This window comes from Phragmites australis, chromosome 22 (genome assembly GCF_958298935.1).
Source record: "Phragmites australis chromosome 22, lpPhrAust1.1, whole genome shotgun sequence".
Lineage (NCBI taxonomy): Eukaryota > Viridiplantae > Streptophyta > Magnoliopsida > Poales > Poaceae > Phragmites > Phragmites australis.
The window spans coordinates 6,444,037-6,466,132 of NC_084942.1; the positions used below are offsets into that span (position 1 = coordinate 6,444,037).

General features: G+C 44.0%; 1 protein-coding gene across 1 annotated transcript; it reads right to left on the reverse strand.

Moving 5' to 3' along the window:
* Positions 1 to 118: 118 nt before the first annotated feature.
* Positions 119 to 3,571, reverse strand: LOC133904980 (probable protein phosphatase 2C 77). The gene is made up of 4 exons (XM_062346655.1): positions 3,020 to 3,571; positions 1,571 to 1,813; positions 816 to 992; positions 119 to 682 (listed from the first exon to the last, which is right to left on the reverse strand). Exons 1-4 carry the CDS (start codon positions 3,515 to 3,517, stop codon positions 347 to 349), a joined length of 1,254 nt encoding a protein of 417 aa, XP_062202639.1. The 5' UTR covers positions 3,518 to 3,571; the 3' UTR covers positions 119 to 346.
* Between the last annotated feature and the right edge of the window lie 18,525 nt (positions 3,572 to 22,096).

Sequence of the window (22,096 nt, forward strand, 5' to 3'; positions counted from 1 at the left end):
TTCCATGTTTCCAGTTTGTATATTTTGAAAGATATTGATAATCAAAGCTACATAAGTTTGACTAGAAGCTTGTCCAAAATGTTTTTGTGTATGTTTTGTGACCGGGGAGAGTAGCTCGTTTGATCAAAAGCTCATCAATACTATTTTACATGTCGCGCTAATCTTCTGCACTTTCCGATAAGTCCAATCCAATTAATCTCTTCGGAAGGCAGCCCTATCGTACAATCTCTATTCAAGATCATTTACAGTACTCAAATCATCAAAGTGAAAAAATTTGAAAGAGATAAACTAACATTTGATGACGAAACTTTCATTGATCGACCGATCGATGTCTGGCTGCGCGTCTCTATCGCAGGAATCGCTGCAGATCCACGACCATGACGGTGATGTCGTCTCGGCTCCCCCTGCTCTTGGCCATGGCGACCAGGTCCTTGCACGAGCCCACGGGCGTGCCTGTCCAGGCCGCGGAGATGACGTCGACCGCCTCCTGGCTGGACACCTTGTCCCAGAGGCCGTCGGACGCGACGAGGAGGAAGCGGCAGTCCGGCGTGAGGCGGCGGCGCGAGACCTCCGGCTCGCAGGTGACCCAGGGCTTCATGGACACGTCGCCGAACGCGCGTGACACGGCCAGGCAGTCCTGCACGCGCCACACGCCGCTGCTGCCGCGGCTCACGTACCCTCCCTTGCTCATGCAAATATACGCACACCGATCAGTACTACTAGCTCGATAGTCATGGCGCGGCCCGTGACTGCAGCAAGTTTTTACGGACCACAAGCGGCGCATTAGTTCTTGCTACGTCTTGATGATCACTTACCGAGCTCTCAATTCTGCGGCGCTCGTCCTCACGGCCGGCGGTGTGGTCGGTCGTCAGGGCAGTGGCGACGCCGCCGTGGCAGCTGCCGAGGACGGCGCGGCAGTCGCCCACGTTGGCGACGTAGAGCTCGCCGTCCTTCACCAGCGCCGTCGCAGCACATGCGCCACCACGTATACCCTACATACGACGTACATGCGCAGAAGCGGATGATTAGTTAATATACGTTGGTAATTAAACGTAACAGTGGTACCAATTTAAGACTGACGTGCTCTAAAGTGTGCTTAATTACAGGCTGCTGATTTTTAACCATAAAACATACACATTGGGCTAGCATGCGTGCGCCTTTCTAAGATTTAATTTGCTCATTTGTGTGTTATTTCATGACCATAAAACGTACACACCAGAAGCAGCACGGCAAGGGAAGACCACGATTATTCAGTCACCATCGAATCGAGATTACATGCATGCACCACTAGAAAGAAGAAAGAAGCACCACTAGAAAGAAGAAAGAAGATCATCGATCTATCTATGGATACGTAGCTACCAAAGCTATAGCTATCTCGCCATCGATATGATCAACGTCGTTGCTTTTTCCAACTAATAACGGCAACCAAAGGGAAGCTTAAGGTTTGAATCGTTCAAAGCCCCCATGCATGCATGCAATGCAAAGACCTGGTCAAACAAGAGTAGTTTCTTTTTCCATTGGAAGCTAGCTAAGCTACGGATGAGCACGATGATGATGTGTACGTACGTACCTGGCTCAACAACTCGCTGTCCGTGGTCAGGTACGCCGATCTGATCGCCGCCATGACCGCATTGACCTGCTGCTCCTCCTCATCTTCCTCGCCCTGCTGCATCGACGACGACGACGACGATGACGGCTCCGATTGTTGCCGGCTCGAGGCGGCGAGCGCGGCGATGACGTTCTTTCCGAGCTTGTCGGCGACCAAGTCCACGGCTGCCCGGCCGCCGTGCCCGTCGTACACACCATAGAACGCCTGCGATCGATAAAACAATCAAATCAAACGACGTTGAAATGCATGGTTTGTTTGTGTCCTGTGTTTTGAATACAAGTTACATGCATAAACCGACGAAATTTTGCGTGCGCTCTATATCTTAATGCTGCTGTTGACTAGGACCAAAACGTTCTTATTTTGTTCTTATGAAAAAAAAATGTTCTACATTTGGAAATTTAATTCCTCGCTAAGCAATTGACTGGGTTTGCTTCTTGTACAAATTTGTTAGAATCAGGGGTGCGTTGCATGTGGGTCGACGACGCCATTTCCAGGTCACGTATGTATCGTACATTTTGATCAACATTTGCCTACCTAGGAGAGAGTAGTCCTGTCTTGTCCGGCTACGGCTGCTGTTTTGTTCCTTCTCTTCCTTTCTAAAATAATCTGTCGGGTTTCCTAATTTTCTAATATAATTGGCAAAACTCTCCTGTCGGTTCATTAAAAAATACTTTTCTTTTACCAGGATCCTTTCTATGTTATATACGTAGCGTGTAAACTTACTTTGTTTCTAATTAATCTTTTCATACTTTTAACTAGGATAATATAATGGAATTTTTACTTGGTTATTCTTAATACTTCGTATGTTCTGTTCTGCAAGAAATAGAAATGTTCGTGGTCTGTGACAGAAAAACCCCATGCATTTTGTTTCACACTAACTAGTTAATTAGTTTAAAATACGTCATCTAACAAAATTTTAAATTCAAATGCTTTTTTCAACATTTATTTTTATTTGTAGCAATATCCTTTCGGAAAATATCGTTTTGGAAAATTGATTTTTTTTTTTGTGCACAGGTTGAATTCGCCAGAAAGATAACATTTTTATACACATTAATATAGTTTAATTTATTTTGCAAACAATCACCACTCCTTTGTAAAAATGATATTTCAAGGTTTATGCAGTTTAGTTCTTACGAAATCGGAGAAACACTACTCAAGAACATTTTTACCATAAAAAAATTAATGTAGCATTCATACTGCCTTTGTTCTTTCTTAGTATCAGCATTCCTCTATTATTTGCATCGATTTTCATTTGGAGAACGATTCTCTTTAGAGTCATCTAAGTTTGATTCGTCTAAAAATCTCCTAATTAAATTTGTCATGATTTAAACAGGTGCATAATGTAAATTTGTCATGATTTAAACAGGTGCATAATGTGGAGCAGACAAATAATTTTTTTTGTTTAATTACCAGTTGGGAGCCTCCTCCACCAATGTTGTTGTCAGTTATCACCTCGTACCCATCCTCCATGGCGTGCCTGACCCCTCTCCTGCTCGCCAGGCAGAAGCCCTCCCCCTGCACCTCCACCTCCGTCGCCACGTCCGTCTCCCGGCCGGCCGCCTCGCCGAACGGGTCGACCGCAGCAGCGCAGGCCGGCTGCGGCGGTATGACCAGCCTGGGCGGCCTGCCCCTCGCCGCCTTCGCCGTCTTCTTCTCCTCGGCTGTACTCTCCCCATTGAACGCCGGAAGAGCAGGAGGCAGCGCCAGGAGCTGCAGCTGGTCCTTTCTGCCCGGCTTGTCGTCGACGAGTGCGACCGGGTCCACCTTCTTGCTCCTGCCCGGGGGCAGCCAGGCGGGTGGGATCACCGTGGTCATCGCGGCCGACGTCGGGGAGCAGAGGGACTTGAGCGCCCTGCTGAGCACGTGCGCGAGGCGAGCGAAGGCGACGACGACGGAGCACTGAAGCATCTTCGGCCGGTCAACCGAGACGTCGGCACCGGCGGCGGGAGGAGAACTTGGTACGGTTTCTTTGATATGGCTTGCTTCAACGAGTTTGGCTCTAGATATAAAGGTGACGGGGGAGGCGGGAGGAAGGGGTCGTCAGGTTGACCGGTCAAAGTAGGTGATGTCTTTCTTTTTGATTTTTGTCTATGGGATACATATAAAACGTGGTTTTTTCACACCAATATTGTACTCATTGTTTTTATTGTAGTAGTACCATAAAAATATGACAAGTCGATTTAAAACGTGGTTTTGTTCGCAGCATATTGTACTCATTGTTTTTGTTGTAGTAGCACCGTGAAAATATGACAAATCGATTAGGTTTGTAGTCTTAAACAATGGAAAGCTAAATTACCGATTGCGATGGCAACTTTTTGTTGGTCGCTATAGCGGTACAGATATATTATTATCTTTAATAATAATAAAATAATAATTCTTTAAAGATTATTTATACTTGTATGTACTAGTTTCGTATGTAATCTGTACTGTAGTGATAGGAGCAGTAGTGATGTGCATGCATTTCGAGTGATGGTCATGGAGTTCTACTTTGGAAAGGAATCGATTTTCCTCTACCATAGTCCTTGCATCGGATTATTTTACTCTGTTTCAAGTCTGTTTCTGTATTTCTGTCTCATTTTTTCTTTTTAGCTATGTGCATCGAGCTATATAGAGATCAGGAGTGAACTCTTATACGATTGTATCAGCTCGATATAATGATAAAGATCAATAAAGTTTATATTATCGAAAAATAAAAAATCGGTGGTGAAAGAAGAGGAAGTTGATCTTTCTAACGAGTAGTAAGTAAATTATTTGTTTCTTGTTTGCAACTTGAAGAAATTGATCCTGGCAACAAATAAATGAAAAGAGACTTGAACAAATGGGGTTGGAAGCATGGTAAAAAGAATCGAATTTAAGAAATCATGTCCCCTAGCAAATAATTGTAAAATCTCGACTAATACTCCTATAAACAACCACAATCGCCCATCTTTTAAATTAAAAGAGGTGCGGGGCGCTCGGGGTTCAAATTTCCTGACGACGATCGAAAGTCAGTAATCTTTTGAGATGGTAGCATTGTGAGAAGATGAAATCTAGGAATTACGTGACAATAGCACAATAGCGTACACAACAAACACATTGAAAACTGCAATCTCGACCCAAAAATAGTTGTACCCAAAAAATCTGTAGCAATTCAGGTGTGAAATAAAATCAACGGTAATTAAACAAATCCATGGTATGGTATGGAGGGCGGAAGGAAGTAAAACCTCAGTTTTGTTACTTATAAAATATCTAAATAAGTCGTGTCTACTGGATCAGTTCGAAACACGATACTGTAGGTACGAATCAGGCTCGGTACGGTCTGAGTTGAGACGGGTCAGATCGGCATGGCAGGAGGCCACGAGCCATGCTTGGGCCGACACGTTTTGGTTGAGTCAGGCCGGTACGGGCATGACCTAGCCTGGGACGGTATGGGCACGATCTAGTTAGGCATGATCCGGCTCGGTATGTATGGATCCGACTATTTTCTATTTCTATTTTTTTAATTTTCTATATTTTTTTTAATTTTGTAGCTATTTTTTTTAATCTATTTTCTATATTTTTATCTATTTTTTATTTTATCGGGTCGGCTGTGCCGACGGGCCGCCCGTGTGCCGTTGGGCCACCCGTGCCCGCCGTGCCTGTCGTGCCCGTCGGGTCGACCATGCCATCGGATCGCAATCGTGCACGGACCGGCCCGGCACGGTATGGTGACGACGGGCTGTACCATGGGTCGAGAGGAGACACGCAGACCGACATAGCATGATCCGTTATAGTAGCCGAGCTATTCGAATCGTGCTGTAGTTGAGCCGTGCCGTGCCGAGCCAAACTCGTACCGGACCGGCCGAAGTGGCACAGGTGTGAAAAATATTACAAGTACGGCCTGCATGGCATGGCAGCAAGGGTAGAATCGTTCTTCAACGACGCCCGCCCGCCCGCCCCGCCGGTAGACAGGCGTGCAGAAGAGGTTGTCTACCTTGCCTGACCTGCTGGTGACTTTCGCTCTTTACCAGGTGCCGTCCTGATGTGGCCTGTCTGTTTTCTATCGTTGGCATGCTCCTGTACCACGGGATTTAGTTACTTCCCTTCATGCTGCTCAATGGATGTACTTCCCTTAATTTCATTTGTATGCATTTGTGGCTATGACGTAAATGTTTAAAAGTGTGTTTTTTGAAGTGTTAAACAAATGAATGTGTGATTCTTTGAAATGCAGCCTGGTTTTATGAAATTTACTTAATATTGTTCTGTACATAATCAACGACTATAGATTCTATCTTATTCTTATCATGTTAATAGTATCAGCTATTATGTACAATTTTTTTCCCCATTAATTGGTTTTATAACATCGAACTTTACCGACACTATTATAGAAAGGGTCATCCGTACCTTCTTTTCACCGTCAATTTAAAAATAACCGTCAGCGATAAGATATCACTATTGTTTCACAAGCTCCAAAAATCGATCAATTATTGAGCCGTTAAGAACCGGCAGTGATACGTGCTAAACTGCCTTTTTTTTTTTACGAACAGACAGTGCTGTTATTGACCAACAATGATACTTCTGTTATCACTGCCGGTTGTTTCCTAAAATCGGCATTGATGAAACACTGCCGGTTGGTGTCATAAATGGACAATGATAATCAATAAAATTTACTTAATATTCTTTTGTACATAATCAATGACTATAGATTCTGTCTTGTTCTTATCATGTAATAGTATCAGCTATTATGTACAATTTTTTTCCATTAATTGGTCATGCATATAACATCAGACTTTACTGGGCCGGTCAAAATACGACTTAAAAGACAAGCTGTTCCACGCTTCCATGCAGTGATGCATCTGTACCTTTCATATGTGCAACTCAATCAGTTACTGTTAAATAAATCTTAATTTCTTTGTGGTGCAACCGTGAACAAGGAAAGCTACCTGCAACAAGTAATAACTCACTTGTTTGGAGACCCTGAATTACCTGCAACTTAGTCATTTGCCTTATCTTTTGTTAAATGACTTCTACCATGCATGTCGTTTTCAATCTCCATCACTGTTTAAGGCTCTGTTTGTGAGTGCAGTAACTTCTAATAGCAAATTTAAATTTCCATATTTGTATAATAACCAAAGTTTCATTTTACTCGTTGCGAAAAAAGACTCAGAATCCACTAAGCGGCCACAATGGACCAGCCATGTAGTTCCCCGGTGATTTCAAGTAATGTACTCTTTCGCTTCTCTTTTCTCTTGTGTTTTCTCAAATCTTGATGTTCAATCAACCTTGAAAAATAGAGTTGAATTATTTCGAAATACACTAAACTGTCACCGAAAACTAGTCAAAACTACAAATATAGGTATCCACAGTGTTCTTCTAAAAGGCGGTAACTGACTTGTTAGTTGTTTCCACCATGATTTTGAACCCTAACAATAACGTATCCTTGAAGAGTGATTCTTTTAGCAATAACAACAAAATATTTCCAGATTTGATAAGGATTCATTTAACTTGTCAACCAAATAATACAACGCAACAACCACGAATTAACCCTAAGTATGAGACAAATTGCGTCACACATGCCTAATTAAATTTGGACCAGGCCAATGCATGGCTGTTGCAGCATAGAGCATACTTCAGCTATGGCAAAATCCATAGCACCCAAAACATGTATGTAGCTGTCAGCAACACTAAGTCTTCTTGAGAAAGTTTTCTTACTGTGTCATTAAGAAACAATTCGAAGAATAAATAATAATCAAAATAAAACAATGACCAACCACCCGGAGCAGAACAAGTCCAGTGTAAGCTGCACGTCAACCTTCACCTACAAATGGTTCGACATAAGTTAGTCCAAATGGCTGTTGTCCTTAATGCTTTTTTTTTCAAACAAGATACAATAATCCAGAATGGAAGAATGTTTCAGAAAGGTTCATTCAGCGAATTAACCGTATTATTTAATTTTTTTTGCAATACTGGATCAAAGAAGTGACAAGACAAGAAGAAAAACATTAAAAAAATAACTAACATATATACTAGTTCACCGATTAGAGCTAGGTCAATCCGATCATGCATGATATGCACATATTATAAACAGATTTGAGGAGTTCAGTGATTTGGTGACTATGCTTACGACTCTAAAAATAATTTTAAATAACTGATAATATGACCTCATCAAACCAAACAAAATGCAACACAACAAGAACAGGTTAGGAAAAGACATTGTCTAGCTATAACTATCCTCCTACCTGAAGAAATAATCAAAACTGTAGAATTTGTAAACCATCACAGATACACTGACTTCATCAGAACTAGTCACTTAGCAAAACTACAACATAAAAAACTTGCAAAACCAATCCTATCAAAGAACCAGTCTTTGTGATTTGCTAGTTTCAGTTTAGCTCTCACTGTCCTAATACATTTCTTTAGCGTAAACGAGAGAAATTGGTGTAATGTAATGGATGTATTGCTTGTGCCTTGAGGACGGATTATATATAATACAAGGTTTGGAGGGCAAGAAGCCTCTCCTAGAGATAAGATAGATATCACTGGATTATATATACTAAAGTATAAAATACAAAGATATGCTAATATCCATCGTAATGGGAGCATCGTTGCGTCACAAACGCTGTGATTGAAGTGGGTGTCGACGAATTGCTCATGTGAAACTTGGTGACGTCCACCAAAGCAACTATCATATGTCTCCAAGAAACCAAAATTCAGTCTTGGACAGAAGCTCTTGTGCTAGAAACTCTTGGCCCAAATTTCATCAAATCCTTTGCAGCATTGCCATCGGAAGGGGCGAGCGGAGGCATTTTATTGGCATGTCATGAAAATTACTTTACAATTTCAGAGACCCACACAACAGAACATACTGTGTCGGCCACCATCAATCTGCTAGCGGAAGATAAGAGTTGGTCCATAACCACCGTTTATGGGCCTCAAGGGCAAGATCAAAAATCTCAATTCTTAAAGGAGATCAGCACCCTTCGGCCTTTAATGAAGTCCCATTGGTTGCTTAACGGTGACTTCAACCTCATTTATCAGGCTCAGGATAAGAATAACAATAGACTCAGCCTCAACATGATGAGACTTTTCAAAAGAACGATTGATGACCTCAATCTCAAAGAATTGAAGCTCCACGGGCGTAAGTATACATGGAGCAATGAACATGCGTAGCCCACCATGACAAGAATCGATCGCTTCTTCTGCACTACCGATTGGGACCTTCTCTTCCCTGCTGCACACCTCTCGGCACTGTCCTCAGATGGATCGGACCATTGTCCACTGTTCCTCAATGGAGAAGCTCTGGTGCACAAATACATAGGTTTCCGCATGGAATCATTCTGGGTGTCTATGCCTGGGTTCCAGGAAGCTGTCCAAAATGCCTGGCAACAACCGGTCCTTGTCTCTGATGACATCCTCAAAATTCATGTCAAACTAAGCAGGATAGCGAAAGCGCTCAAGTGCTGGAGGAAACAGAACGTTGGGGATTTAAATTTACGTCTGCAAATAGCACGTGAGGTAATCCTCAGACTAGATACTGCACAAGAGGGCCTGTTGCTTTCTCAGGACGAAAGAGACCTTCGTAGGTGGCTTAAACAAAGGGTGACCGGCCTTGCTGTCCTGCAAAAATCTTATGCGAGACAGCGAGCAAGATTGACGAGGATAAAATTGTCGGACGCCAACACAAAGTTCTTCCACATTTCGGCACATGCGAGGAGGAGAAAGAAATTCATCTCAACCTTAGCATCCAGTGATGTCATGGCGGCCACCCAGCAGTGTAAGAGATTTTATTGCATAAACACTTCACTGACCACCTAGGCACAAACATACCACGGGAACTTGCCATCAACTGGGAAGCTTTGAACTACGAACCGTATGATTTGTCGGATTTGGAGGATCCTTTCAACGAGGATGAAATTCACAGTACCATCAATGAGTTGCACCCAGAAAAGGCACCGGGTCCCGATGGTTTCATTGGGCTATTTTTCAAGAACTACTGGGAAATTATAAAGGAGGACCTTGTACAAGCTTTAAACAGCTTCCATCGATTGGGCCCGGACAAACTGAACCTGATCAACGAGGCGCATATCATGTTGCTTCCCAAAAAAGAAGGAGCCCAATTGGTTTCTGATTACAGACCAATAAGTCTCATTAGCAGCATATCCAAAATCATCACGAAGATGCTTGCAAACAGACTTGCGCCCCATCTCCATGATTTGGTTCCCAAATGCCAAAGTGCGTTTATAAAGAGACGTTGCATACATGACAACTTTCTGTATGTTCAGAATGTGATCAAAGAGCTTCACAAAGCGAAACGGCCGGCGCTCTTCGTCAAACTGGATATTTCCAAAGCTTTTGACTTCCTTAGCTGGCCTTTCCTGCTTGAAGTCTTACAAGTGCTCGGTTTCGGTCAGAGGTGGAGGAACTGGGTCTCGGCAATTCTGGCGACTTCCTCCTCACGGGTTTTGCTAAATGGGATTCCAGGCCCTGCTTTTCGGCATCCCAGAGTCCTTCGGCAAGGTGATCCTTTGTCGCCAATGCTTTTTATCCTGGCTACTGACCCCTTGCACAGACTAATCACCACGGCAGCTAGAAACAACATCCTCAAACCTATCCTTCCGAGAGCAACTCATCTACGCTGCTCCCTTTATGCAGACGACGCTGCGATCCTTGCCAACCCTGATAGAGTGGAGCTCCATGCCCTCCGCATGATCTTGGACACTTTTGCCAAATGCTCAGGGCTCATAACAAATCTTGCGAAAACGGAATTTTTCCCAATCCGTTGCGACGACATCAATATGGTCGATATCACAGTTGATTTCCCAGGGAAAATCGGATCTTTCCCTTGTAAGTATCTGGGACTCCCTCTTCATACAAGACGGTTACGAAAAGTTGATGTTCAACCGCTTATCGATAAGGTCAGAAGCAAGCTACCGGGCTGGCAAGGGAGGTTCTTCTCGATCACAGGAAGGGAGACTCTAGTCAAAACTGTTCTCTCATCACAAACAACTTATCATCTTACTGTTCTTCCTCTCCAAAAATGGCTCCAAAAGAAGATTGATCGCATTCGACGGAGTTTCTTATGGAAGGGTGATGAACCCGACAAGGTCTGCGGAGGCCACTGCCTAGTGAATTGGGCGACTGTAACCAAACCGAAAGAGAATGGAGGTTTAGGTATTGTCGATCTAGAGAGATTTGCAAGGGCCTTGCGCCTTCGTTGGCTCTGGTTTCTATGGCAAGATGAAGAGCGACCTTGGAAAGGGCTTTCTTTGCCATGTGATCAGGCAGACCATGCCCTTTGCCATGCATCTACAATAGTTTCAGTGAGAAATGGAGAGAAAGCTTACTTCTGGAACTCCAGTTGGATTAATGGGAGGGCGCCTAGAAATATAGCCCCTTTAATCTTCGCCAAATCTTGTAGGAAGAATTTATGTGTTAAAAAAGGGCTCCACAATCATCAATGGTTATCCTATCTGGAGGAAATCACCACGCAAGAGGAGCTATTACAGCTAACGGAACTCTGGGAACACATCCAACATTTCAACCTTGTGCAAGAGGTACTGGACCAAATCATTTGGCGCTGGACGTCTAGTGATCTGTACACGACGCGGAGTGCATACAGGGCTCAATTTCATGGATCCATGATGAAAAACAACATGAAGGCGCTGTGGAAAGCTAAAGTTCAACCAAAGTGTAAAACTTTCGCATGGATTCTTCTGCAAAAAAAGATCCTGACAGCAAACAATTTGGGTAAAAGAGGATGGCCACATAATCAAGCCTGGAACCTTTGCGACCAAGAAAATGAGACCCCAGTTCATCTCTGTAAAGACTGTGTGTTCATAAAAGAGGTGTGGTCGCACCTCCTTCCCTTGATGCACCTTAACCACTTACCGGGGATGGACCAGTTTCGCACCCTTTCCGGTTGGTGGCGCGCGGCCGCAAGGAAGGTGGACAAAAATCACAGAAGCTAGTTCGATGGGCTTGTCATCACCCTTTGGTGGAGCATTTGGAAGGAAAGAAACGCTAGGATTTTCAAAAACACAAGCAGCTCGGCCCGGGAGGTGGCCATTAAAATCAAAGAGGATTTTGATCAATATCTGATAGCTGCAGGACTCAGATAGTTGGTGGACGGCCTTCTTCACCCCCCTTACTCTTTCCTTCTTCCAGTTGTTTTTGTGATTCTCTCGTTGATGTTGTTCTGAAACCTCTGTTGTGCCAGGGCGACTTGCTCCGTTGTGAGCATCCCTCGTTCTTGTCTATACTGTTGTTGTAAGCTCCTGTTTCATTCCTTGTCTAATAAAATCGGCAAAGCTCTTGCCGTCTTTTTGAAGAAAAAAAATCAGCATTTTGGTCTGATGTCTCGGTCAGCCATCCAGTGACTAATTCCTTCTCGTGTCGGCCAAACACTTGAGTTGGAGTTAACATGGAACCTGTCTCGCGATCCTTATTCATCCCTTGTACATCCTGACTTTTGATAGGTGCTCTGCAAGTTTGAGAAAAATCCACAACACCTGCTGCTACCTTGTCTAAATCCTTCATAGCTTTCTTCAGCCTCTTAAAAGTTCCAGCATGAGTCAAACGTTTGATAGTCTAGCCCACAAATCTAGCATGCTTAATAGATTTTACAGTCTTATGCTTAGCCTTAGTGAAGGAGGAGCCCCAGTCACTAACCTTTCGATCCTTGGCTTTCTCCTTGAGCTCATAGTACTCGATCTCATCAAGCACATCGTCAGCCTCCTCAACGGCATCCCTGAGTTGCAACAGCCATGAAATCAGTGCGCTGCTCTCCTCCTTGATGTGTTCCTGGTTGACAACATCGAACACCGCCTGGATCCTGGGAAAGGCACACGATATTATTTCCCTCATCTCATCCACACCTTCAGCCTTGCAGTACTCTTCAAGATAGGTGAAGGCCCTGTTGACCAAGGCTGTAATGGCCGCAGTTGCCACTAGGGTCGGCAACGGGGCAGGACCGGTCAGGTCCTCACGGGTTTCACACTCGGTGGGGACAGGGCCGAGGTTAGATTTTCTCCTGTGGAGGTCACAGGTTGGGTCCTGATTGCGGGTAGGGTCGGGCCTGTGGTAGATGCTCACCTGTGGGCCTCGGTAGATGCCTGAAAAGCCCGCGCCAATGGCCATGCTTGCCGCCTCCTGCGCCGTGGCACTCGTCACCTCCCGCCGCCTCTCGCCCTGCATCCGCCGCCTCCCACCGCCGCTCGCCCTGCGTCCGCCTCCCGACAGCCACTCGCCCGCCATCACTCACGCTGGCGCACCACCTCGACTCCCGCCCTCACACCCGTGGGTCCCCGTGTGGATTTCGATTCCCCGTCGGGTTCAGGACCGAGGGCGTTTTTGCACCCGTTAGGCGAATCAGGGCCAAATCAGGTTTTTTGATTCGATCACCTTCCCGGCAAACGCAAGTGTGTTAACAGGAGCCGTCATGTCCTGCTAGGAGTGTGGGTGTCAGGGTGTGATGGAGAAGCATGGAAGGAGATATGTTTGCAATGTTCTTGAGATGTTGTGGGTGGGTCCAGCTTATCAGGTAAGGTGTGGGAAGTTTTTTTGAGTTGGGATAGATGAGAAAGAGGAGAAGCAATGTCCTTATAGAGGAAGATATCCACGCAATAAACTATACAATATGACATGAAAGAGGGCCAAGCAATTCTTTCCCCCCCTTTGGCAGTTGGCAACTTGCAATTTCTTTTCCTGAGGAGATTATTAGTAAACATGAAATGCAGATGACGACTTTCTAATGTGGAGCAACTGTGCACAGATAATTGCTGATACACAAACTATTAAAGCTACTCTTATAACTTACATGAAGCACAACACTGATCGACAAGTTCCAATGTGGTATGTCCATCACTTAGGGTGTGATTCGTTACGCTCATGGACCTTATGTACATCGATATCATCACCGTCACGCTTGTAACGTGCTACACCACAGACGAGACACGCTTGCAAGTCTATATGATCTCCGCGATACAACATGAACTCGTTTGGACATGCATGTATTTTCTGTACTTACAACTCTAATGGGCACACAACCTGCTTAGTCTGGTATGTGTTTTCTGGCAGCTCATTTTCCTTTGGAAGCAATTTCTTCAAGAACAATAACAACTCTGTGAAGCTTGTATCAGACCACCCATTGCATGCCTTCAATTGGAGTAGTGAAAGCATGGTACGCAACTTTGTGTGCTCCTTCTCGCAGCCTGGGAACAACGGTGTTTTAAAGTCCTCTACCATATGCTGGAACTTTTGAAACTCTCTTTCATTAGTGAAGTTCCCCTCCCCATCGCACAACATCTGCTCCAGATCATCAACGTCGGCGTCGGCCAACATCTCCTCTAGATCATCATCGGCCAACGTATCTTCGGTAGGCGGCATACTGATGTATTCGACGACTGGCATATCGGTGCACATGTCTTCATCTTCTCTTCCACTGTATTGCCATTCTTGTACGATCTTAGCTTCACTATGCTCGGTCCAACGGGTATAGCCAGGTATAAAGCCCCTTGGCATCAAGTGGGAATATATCTACTAGGTGGTGGAGAACTACTTCTTGTTCTCGCAATCAACGCACGGACAACACATGTATTGAGACTATGTATTTGACTTGTGCACCGCGGCTGCTCCCAGGAAACCCTCCACGCCATTCTTACTCTGCGCTCACACGGCTCGCATCGTACATCCATCTTCTGTCCATCTACAATTATATCATTATTGTAAATCTAAATTCAAAATATCTACAAGATTTTGCGATCAACAACAAATAAATTATCTCACCATCTCTTACCGGCAATTGGCCCGGGTTGAAGGAGCCGCCTTTTGTATGCTTTCGCGTATGCTTCTGATGAGTACTTGTTGGTGCCATTCCTAGAAATTTTCTTTATTATTCAACCCTAAAAAATGAAAAATAAATACACGAATACCTAAAGTTTCTATATTGGATGTTGCTAATTAAATAAAATATAAAAAATACAACTGGATCTTGCTACATACCTAAATATCATGGCTAATTTTTCTAATTCATTAGAAAACAAAAATAAATATACTCATACCTAAAGTTTCTATATTGTAGACTTCTAAATTTATTCATATTGTTCATTAGGATCAACTTTGAAGATTTGCCTAGGTCTCTAAAGGGATAAGATCAACTTTGGTTTTTCAGATAACATTTTGAGTTAAAATACTAAATAAAGGATTAACCTTTAGGATTTCAACTTACTTGAGCTCAAGAGGCTCCTGCTAGAAGCTTACTTGTTGTTGGAGAAAAATCCAGAGTTCACTTGTCCTAAAAAATAAAGAAAAGGCAAATGAGCAAATGGAGAGGAAAGAAGGGATTTTGTTTGGATAGCTAGAGAGAGCTCATCTAGACCTCTTTTTTGACCAAAATTGAGCTTGAGTGGTGGGAGAATCAATGCGGGAGAAGGGATGAAGTGGTTGTTCCCATAGAAGATTTTGTGAGTGAGAGAGTTCTGAAATGGCTCTGTTAGCTCGAGGTAGAAGAAGGTGGGGAAGAGGAGGACATCACTACCAGCTCATATAATCCATCGGCAGTGATGTACATATATCACTGCCGGTAAGTAGATTAAGTCGACAGTGACGAGGGTGCTGGGTATCACTGCCAGCTCAATCCATCAGCCGGCAGTGATGACCCTTATCACTGCCGGTTCATAAGCTACGATGGTTGATTCTTCACACGCAACTTATAAACCGGGAGTAATGCCTCATCGCTACCGGTCCATGAGGAACCAGCAGTGATAGACTGGTATATAAGCCCAGTTCTGTAGTAATATACCTGATTTGTTTTTTTGAATCCCCTTAATGTGCTTTGTTATTTGGCTGATTGAAACCCAAATTGTTCCTAATTTGCCATCCAATTAATTCTACATTGCCCATGGATGGTTGTTGACTTGCTTTCAACTTACTTCTAATTTGCTCTCAGTTATTTCAATCTGTATCCGAATTTCTAATCCCTGAAAAAAAATTCTTGAGGCCATTTAGCCTGAAAAAAAAGTCCGTGAGGATCTGCGGAAGAGTGCAGGCGGGGAAGATGCTTTTGCGCTGTCAACCCCGTTTGGCTAGTGGGGAACAAAAAAACAAGTGTATGCCATGGCACGTGCAGTCGTTTTTGTGAGCATATTGTGAGCGCGATGTTTTGCACTAGGGTCCAGGGAAAAAAATACACTTGTTGTATGCCATTGCTTCCCAAATGAGGCTTGTGTTGTAAATTTCGTAGCAGCCCCTGGAACTGGATCAAGTAAGCGGACTTGGTTAGAATATTCCCCGAGACCATAGCCATAGCTGCAATCCTGACTGTAGGAGTGCTTCCTCGACCGTGCCGACACGAGGACCTCACCGGCCGAATTTGGTTGGCCCCTGTGCAGTTCTGCTGCAGCTTGCGGTATCAGACCGTACTGCCCATGGCACTGCCTGCAGCTACAGCCCCGGCGTCAGGCTTGATTCTCCTCGAGGCCCGACCATGCAAGCAAAGGCCACGGAATTTACCCAACTGTATAATAAGAGCATAAGATCATGCCCATCTTGTTACACATATCCTTGCTCTCACTAGGGCTAAACTCTTGGTAAGACAGTCAGCTAATTGGCTACTAGATTTTACATACTTCAATCTTAGCATTCCATTATCTAGCTTCTCTTTGATAAAGAACCTATCAATCTCAATATGTTTGGTACGGTCATGTTGCACGGGATTATTTGCAATGTTGATAGCGGACCTGTTGTCATGGTGCAATACAACCGTCTTGTCCCTCAACACTTTGAGCTCAGATAATAGACTCTTTATCCATATAATCTCACTTAGGCTCAACATTATTGCTCTATATTCAACTTCTACTGTTGATCTAGCCACCACATCTTGTATTTTGCTTCTCCATGACACAAGATTACCTCCTACAAGAATACAGTACCCTGAGGTAGATCTTCTGTCATCTATGCTACTTGCCCAATCAGTGTCACAATATCTTTCCACAATCAAGTGTTGGTTCTGCTTGAACTAGAGACCTTTTCCAGGACAACTCTTCAAATATCTTACAATCTGATATACAGCTTCTAGGTGTCCGGTTCTCGGATCATGCATGTAGCGACTCACCATGCTCACTGCATAAGAGGTGTCATGTCTTGTGTGGCATAGGTAGATAAGCCATCCAATTAACCTTTGATAAGCCTCCTTATCAACTGAATCACTGGACTTAGCACATAATTTATGATTCTTATCAACTGGTGAAGCTGCAGGACGACATCCAAGCATTCCTGTTTCAGCAAGCAAATCAAGAACATATTTCCTCTGAGAGAGAACTATACCTTTCGAGGACCTAGCAATTTCAATTCCAAGGAAGTACCTCACATGTCCAAGATCATTTAATTCAAATGATTTTCCAAGCCTTTCCTTCGACCACTTGATCTCTTTAGTGTCATCTCTAGTAATCACTATGTCATCAACATAAACTGCTAATATGGTGATTAGTGATCACCCTATGTTTGTAGAAAATAGTGTGGTCACCATTGCACTGTGTATATCCCACTTCACAGATTGAGCGTTTGAACTTGTCAATCCATGCCTGTGGAAACTGCTTCAAACCATACAGAGACTTCTTGAGTCTATATACTTTCCCATGTGTTTATCTATTCATGAACTCAGGAAGCACCTCCATGTAGGCTTTTTCATGCAAGTCACCGTGGAGAAAAGCATTCTTGACATTTGGTGAAGAGGCCATCCAAAGTTAGCTGCATAAGAAATTAGTGTCCTCACTGTGCTCATTTTTACCACTGGTGCGAAGGTTTCATCATAATCAATTCCATATGTCTGACTAAAACTTTTAGCAACCAATCTTGCCTTATACCTCTCTACCTTCCCTTCAGGAGTTTGTTTCACAGTAAACACCACTTGCACCCAACTGCTCGCTTACTTGCTGGCAGGGAGACAAGCTCCCATGTCTTTTTTTGAAGTGCAAGAAGCTCCTCCTTCATTGCCTGCTTCCACCTTGAATCCTACTTTGCAACCCACCAATCACTTGGAACATGCACTATCTGTAGAGATGCAATGAATACTTTGTATGTAGGTGAGATATGAGAGTATGACATGAAATTGGCTATACCACTATGCTTGAAACCATAATGAGCAGGTGTCCTACAAGTTCTACGTTCACGTTGTAAAGCAAGTGATAAATCTGCATGTTCAAGGGGAGGAAGGGAATTATTACCACTTGTAGAGGAGCTTGATGAGAGAGTTCTGGGGAGAGAGTTGGGACTGGAGCACCTGGTACATTGGGTTGGGATTGTATATCAAGCTGAATTGAGTCCTCCATCCCTTCCTTAACCTAATTGGTTGATTTCTCCCCTGTTTCCCAAACCACCTTCTCTGATACACCTTGATTTCTTTGTCTTTGTCACCACCTTTATCATTCCCCTCTACCTGACCCATGGACTCAACTTGCTTCATACAATATGGGATAGTGCCAACAATTATTTCTTCCCTTGTCGCACTGTTGTCATCATCAATTGGTTGTTCCTCCTCTAACTCTTCCCTTTCTGGCTCAATTGGACATGGAATAGTCCCTCCAATCACCCCTTCTGCATTCTCACCCTCTCAACGGTCACTCTCAGTGGCAGGAGATGCCTCTTAGAATTGGGCAAGATCGTCTTGATGCTGGTAGTATGGCTCCCATTCCTAGAAAGTTACATTCACACTTACAAACAACCTCTTTCCAATTAGATCCTAACATTTATAGCCTTTCTGACTAGATGCATACCCTACAAGCACACACTTAACTGCATGGGGGTCCAATTTTCCAACATGAGGCTGGTGATCTTGTACAAAGCATACACATCCAAACACTTTTGGGGAAAGTTTGAACTCTCTCTTTCTTAATAGGAGTTCAGTTGGAGATTTCATACCCAGAACTCTTAACGACATACAATTGATGAGGTATGTCCCGCCATCACCGCCTCACTCCACAAATACTTCGCACATTCACTTGAAACATAAGAGAGCATGCTACCTCCAACAAATATCTATTCTTTCTTTCAGCAACTCTATTCTATGAGGGAGTCCCAGGGCAAGTATGTTTCAAACTCATGATTGGCATACTCCGTCCCATTATCAGACCACCGATTTCGAACATTTGCATTAAACTGGGTGGTCACCATCTTGTGAAAATCTTGGAAGCATTTGATCACTTCACTCTTATGTTTCATCATGTAAATCCAAGTCATGCGTGTAAAACAGTCAATAAATATGACGATGACTACTGGAGAATTACTATATCTGGACACCCTAAGGTTTCCAATAATTCTCGGGGCATATCTATATCTCTGGAAAAGGGATCCTTAGATAAATGGAAGCTATCCGTAGGTACCCAGGGTATCTCATAAATAGTGAAGTTTATCTTTAAGAACAAGAAGGAAGGTTCTAGATGATATACGATGCCGCCTATATATACGTAGATTGGGGACCCTATGGTGGACAAGTCATTAGAGGCTAGAAGATTACAAGACATTCGACTAGGTTGGATCTATCTAGACTAGCCACGCACCCCCTTGTAACAGTCTTAGATCAATACAAGATAAACAAGATATAGGGTTATTATCCTAAAGGAGACCCGAACTTGTCTAAAAACCTTATCTATGTGTTCCTTTGATTCATCTACTCGAGTCATCTCCTATCTATTCTATAAATTCGTAAGATCGGCGGTTTACCAATCATCGACAATATATAACAAATCACCTTGAGCCATTAACGGAAGTAACATGGCATAGATCCCAAACATCAGAATGTATTAGCATGAAGGGTTCACAACTTCTTAGACCAATAGTTCCATACGTAGACCGTGCATGCTTGCCAAACTCACAAGCATCACACAAGTTTCCTCCTATCTATCTTATTGAACATTTCGGGATACATCCTACCCAAACTCTCAAAAGATGGATATCCTAGTCTACGATAGTGCAACAAAATATCTTGCTCTTTTCCTTCTTCCACTGCCAGAGCTGCATCTTCTCGGCCAATGTACCATAATCCATTATGCCTAACTCTAATCCCAATCCTCTTCCCAGTTCTCTTCTCCTGAAAGATACAAGAGTCCTCATCAAATAAGACTGTGCATTTGAATTGATCAATAATGGAGCTTACATAAAGGAGATTGACTAGAAATGATGGAACATAAAGAATAGAGGATAAGCATTCTACATATCCTACACCTTTAATGGGTTGAGAGGTTTCATCTGTTGTTTGAATAGTTTCTAAATGTGTGTAGGGTGTGTAGGACGTGAGAGTGTCATATGAACCTGTCACATGCCTAGATGCACCTGAGTCTACGATCTAGTTTAAATGAGGGTGATATGATGCAAGTGCTTGTGCCTAAGTACCTTTGCCCGCACGGGTATAGTTGGCAATGTTACCAAAGTGAGTGGCAGGAGTTACCACAGAATCTTGTGAGGAAGTATTGGTGGAGCTCTTAGAGGCTTTTCCCTTTTGCCATTGCAAACATTGCATGGTCTGCTCTCCTGTCAAGGTGACTAATGGAGCATCCTCTGTAACACCACATTGGCACTGGATCCACCACAACCTCTACCTCGACCTCCACGGATATCGCCCCGACCTCCTCGGCTACCACCACGGTCTCCACAAGTCCTAGCCCTACCATCAATATGGTTCCTCGGTTTAGGGCAGTTGTAGCTCAACTGCCTTTTCTCTTCACAGTTATAACACTCCCTATCATCAGTTGTGGTATAAGCTGATTTCACATGATTGTTATTACTCATGACATGAAATCTGCTTTCCTCCTAAACCATGGTTGAAATGGCACCTTCCATTGTAGGAAGACTATTCTGATGATAGAAAGCAGCTCTCCTGCTCTCAAACAGAGGGTCAAGGTTCTTCAAGAAATGAGTGACCCTTCTATCCTCTACCCATTTCCATACAGTCTATGCATCGTTCGGAGTCTCCATCTGGAGTGGAGCATAGTGATCCAACTCTCCCTACAAGTACTGCAATTCACTTGCATATTGTCCAACTGGTCTCCCTTCCTGCTTTTCTTCATCCACCTTGCCCTGAATTTCCACCAACATCATCACATTCCCTGTCCTTGAGTACATGTTCCTCAGTGTCTTCCTTACCTTTGCCACACTCCCCATTGCTTCCACCATATTGCCAATAGATGGAAACATAGATGCTAGTAGCCATGCCACTATGACAGAATCTGTAGTGTGCCACACCCTCCATTCACTGCTAAGCTTGTCAGCAAGCTCAACACAATCCCCCTCTTTTAGCCCAGCTCAAGTAATTCTTGCTTACCTCTAGTTTCATCTCATTTGGCGTAAGCTCTAGCTTCAGTTCAGATTGTCCCAACAATGTCCTAGGGTCAATCATGCATATCCCCATGAGCTCCTGAATCATACATCTCATCTCACTTTTTGTGATCAATGGATCATCAACACTAATTATAGCCTCTTTCTTCTTCCTCTTTGCTTCTATTTCCTCCAGAGTCGCCATCTTCACTGGACTAGGCTTCCTTCCCCGAAAGGCCTCCGCAGTCACCCAAAGGAGAACAAGCCGCAGTCAAACAACTTAACCACCTCCCCATGGCTGTCGCCGCCAAAGACCCGTCTTTCCACCTAAAGAGCTCGGCAACCTCGGTTGCGTCCTCGTACGATAGCCCTTGCTACCTCCGGCCTCTTCTAAGCGCCACCGCAGCCCGGCGCCCACCTAGCACCGCTGAAGCCCGTATCCCACTTGTCGTTGCTTGGGCACCACCACCCACAGGCGTGACCACTGCCCCGCACTCCTCTGCGTGGTGCCATGCTTTGGGAAACAAGGAAGTGCATGCATAGACGAGGGAGATAGATGAAAGCGCACGCACAGAGAGGAGAAGAGAGAGAAATCGAGACCCAAGTCGATGGAGACGGCGCTCGTGGAGCGGTTCGAGGCGGCGGTGGCACGGCTCGAGGCCGTCGTGGCCTCTGGCTCCTTGTTCTTGGTGGCGCCACGCAACCTCGATGTCCCGATGGCAACCTCGTTCTTGGTGGCTTACACATCACGCCTTCATCTCTTCCGTTTATAGCACTATTGCATATACAACCCTCTACTTTTACATGAATATACATCAACAGGAATACAACCACCAGACCATGGACAGTCACAGATCACAAGACAATCGAAAGAAAAGAAAGTTATGTTATGATCTGTGGGAACGTTTGGGCTTTCTAGTGAATAAAAGGGTAACTATGAGTGGATTCAAGCTGAACAAAACTTCGATCAATCTCCCAATAGCTCAAACAAAATAATATAGCTGAAAAAGAAAATCACTGAGCACCACTGGGTGAGCAAGCTATTCTGCTATGACTTCATCTTTGAGTGCTGGCGAAGACGGCAAACACTGTCGTCAATGTTCTGTCAGGACTCAGGAGCATAAATGAATCAGTAGCTCGTTTTTTTTTTTCAAAAAAATCAACGGAATAGAGTTTAGCAATTACGTCGCCCCTCCTCGAGTATATCAGGGGAATTAAAAAAAC